The sequence below is a fragment of the Propithecus coquereli genome, unplaced genomic scaffold (genome assembly GCF_000956105.1).
Source record: "Propithecus coquereli isolate 6110/MARCELLA unplaced genomic scaffold, Pcoq_1.0 Scaffold501, whole genome shotgun sequence".
Lineage (NCBI taxonomy): Eukaryota > Metazoa > Chordata > Mammalia > Primates > Indriidae > Propithecus > Propithecus coquereli.
Window position 1 is genome coordinate 203,627 of NW_012150853.1, and position 3,285 is coordinate 206,911.

The 3,285-nt window shown below is 49.7% G+C and overlaps 1 protein-coding gene across 1 annotated transcript in view; it reads right to left on the reverse strand.

Moving 5' to 3' along the window:
- Positions 1-1,992: 1,992 nt before the first annotated feature.
- The window catches only part of LOC105819989 (nuclear protein localization protein 4 homolog), an 18,038-nt gene continuing 16,745 nt past the window's right edge, over positions 1,993-3,285 (reverse strand). Inside the window, exon 4 of the mRNA XM_012656354.1 lies at positions 1,993-2,109. Within this exon, the coding sequence (XP_012511808.1) occupies positions 1,993-2,109 (117 nt within the window). The remainder of the gene's footprint in view (positions 2,110-3,285) is intronic.

The window sequence follows — 3,285 nt, forward strand, 5'->3', positions numbered from 1 at the left end:
CAGAAACTGTAGGGCCCCAAGACAGACCTTAAAAGCAGCCAGAAGAGGTAAAAAATATCACCTACAAAGGAACAACAATTGGAACTACAACGGACTGGGCACAGTGACAATGGAAGCCAGAAGGCAGTGGAACAGCTCTCCAGAGAGCTCAAAGAAAGCAACCATCACTCTTAACATGGATAATTCTTGAGCAATGATAGAACTCAGTTCTCAAAGTCTGTATCTGTATTGGCCAATAAGTATTACAAGTCTCATTAAAAAGATACACTCTAGGCCGGGCGCGGGGGCTCACGCCTGTAATCCTAGCACTCTGGGAGGCTGAGGCGGGTGGATCGCTCAAGGTCAGGAGTTCCAGCCTGAGCAAGAGCGAGACCCCCGTCTCTACCAAAAAATAGAAAAAAATGATCTGGACAACTAAAAATGCATATATAGAGAAAAAAATTAGCCGGGCATGGTGGCGCATGCCTGTAGTCCCAGCTACTCGGGAGGCTGAGGCAGGAGGATCATTTGAGCCCAGGAGTTTGAGGTTGCTGTGAGCTAGGCTGACGCCACGGCACTCACCCTAGCCAGGGCAACAAAGCGAGACTCTGTCTCAAAAAAAAAAAAGATACACTCTAAGATGATTCCGAAAAATTTCCGCTCTAGGTGCCACCTGTGGGAGTGCCCAACTGTTTCGACCCCTCTAGCATAACACTGCGTGCCAGCACTACAGTTCCATGGCTTTGTTTCGCAGTGTTTCACTCTGTGGCCTCCCTTTCTTGCATCCAGCTATCGGAACAGTTTTTAAAATCATCGCTACTGCTTTTCTAGTGCTCGGCACGTGCAGGTGCCACGCAAGCCAAGGAGGCACTGCCACCCCACACGGGTGAGGGTGGCGTGGCCCAGGAGGTGAAGAACTCCCCAGGCACACAGCCAGCGAGCAGCAGAGCGTGAATCCAAACCCTCGGAACACGCGTGAGAAATGGTTCTCACGACACAAAAGCCCTTTTGCAGGCTGGAGGCAAGATGAACCTTGACCACTCTGGAAATGGATATAAACAACAATGAAAGCCTCAATCTAATTCAGGGGTAAGCGAATGGTAGGTGCACGATAAATCTTTGCTGAAAAACAAATAAGTGAATGGTATAATTGCATATTTTTTCCCTAGATATACTAACCTGTGAACCTAAAAATGACCAAATTGCCAAACAGCCTCTAATTCTGGCTGGTAACAGGCAGATGGCCAACTGCCAGCAGGGCCACCCCAGCCCTCAGCCAGGGGCCCCCAGCCTGTGCTGCTGGCAGCCCTGAGGGGAGAGCTGACCACCCACCCCGAAGACTGAACCGATGTTAAGGGCTCTGCTCACGGGTAGGTAAGCAGGTGCCTGACGGTTTACACAGGAGTCAGCAAATGTGTTCTGTGAAGGGCCAAAGAGTAAATATCTCCAGCTTGGCAGGCACACGGTCTGTCACAATACTCCCCTCTGCCCTGGCAGCGTGAGCGCGGCCATCGACGACTCGATGTGATTGCGTCCCAGTAACAACCCACAATCAGCAGTAGCTACGGTCAGAGGTCTCCACATCCCAGAGGCGCAGCCAGCATGACTGATCAATGCCAAGGAGTGGACAGTGGGCCACCGCACTGCTGGCCCCTCCGACCTAAGCAAGCAGGGCTGACGTGATTTCCTCACACAGAGCCGCATTCAGGGTCTTTCGCTCCAGACGACCAGCTGAGCGTGCAGCTCACCCCAGCACCCACACGGACATAGGACTGTAACTCTTCCTCCTCAGCGGCACACTCCAGAATGCTGCAGTCAATCAAATCTGCTAAACAGTCACTGCAGATGCAGTATCAAGCGCCGAACGCCTGGCAGGCAATACGATCCCCGTATTTTGGTCAGTTAATGAGACTATCATCAGAGGGGCGTGAGGAGGAAACAGAGAAAACTGAGTGACCTCGGGGAAATCAGGGGGCCATCACCCCCACCCCCCACTTCCTCCCCGTGGGACACTTACTTGACTTTCAGCAAGTTGAGGGATTTGTTGGACGATGCTGTTATCTCTCCAGTCTTGTTTCTATTGATGTAAACTGAAAAGCCATTATTTTGGAAGCCAAACTCCTTTGCAACCTGAAACGAGCCCCAACAACCAAGATTTAATAAAACAGGTATCACTACATGAGCCACATACACATTAGACTAGAAGACTCACTAGGGTTAGAAACTGCTCATCATTAACCAAATTCCTCTTGCTATTCTGCCCTTTTGATGCCACTAATTCAATAATAAAGGTCCACTGTGCCAGGCACTTGGCTAGATGCTGGGAATATTCATTCATTCATTCAACAAATACTAAGCAGTCCTATGTGCCAGGCTAATTCTGGGCGTTCAGAACACAACAGTCAATTAAAGTAAAAAGACAAGGTTCCCGGTATCGCAGATCTTACCATCAAACGCGGAGACAAAGTCGGCAAAGGCACCAAGATGGTGCCTTCACTACTGTGAAGTGGAGGAAAGCAGGTTACAAATTATCACATAAGATGTTTAGCATCTTTGAAATGCTTGCATCTTGTGATCAACAGTGTCACACAGTCCTGGCCTGCCTGGCAACAGGACTGACACCTGTACCTCTGTCTGGGCTCGAGAACACTTGCTTGTCACAGCTGGACACTGCCACCCCATCAAACAAGCCATTTAATGATCAGTCAAGGAGTAAAAAGGCTGGCTGTCAAGGCTTGCTGGTAAAGGAGACCTCTAGCACCTGCAGAAGGGGTACTGGCCATCAGGGCCCTCTTTCAACACTGCCCCTCCGGACGGTGCAGAAGACGACCCTTGGAATAAGACATGCGTACTGACAGCCAGGTCAAAACGTGGTTCAGGGCCGGACGCGATGGCTCATGCCTGTAATCCTAGCACTCTGGGAGACCCAGGCGGGAGGATCATCGCTCAAGGTCAGGAGTTCAAGACCAGCCTGAGCAAGAGTGAGATCCCGTCTCTACTAAAAATAGAAAGAAATTAGCTGTACAACTAAAAATATATAGAAAAAATTAGCCGGGCATGGTGTGCCTAGCTACTTGGGAGGCTGAGGCAGTAGGATTGCTTGAGCCCAGGAGTTTGAGGTTGCTGTGAGCTAGGCTGATGCCACGGCACTCTAGCCGGGGCAACACAGTGAGACTCTGTCTCAAAAAAAAAAAGAACGTGGTTCAGAAGGGCTGAACTCTGAATGCAACGCTACAAAGAGATCCTACCCCTTAATTTAGCTTAGATTTTCCTTCTTACCTGTGCATAAGAATATGTGATTAAAAT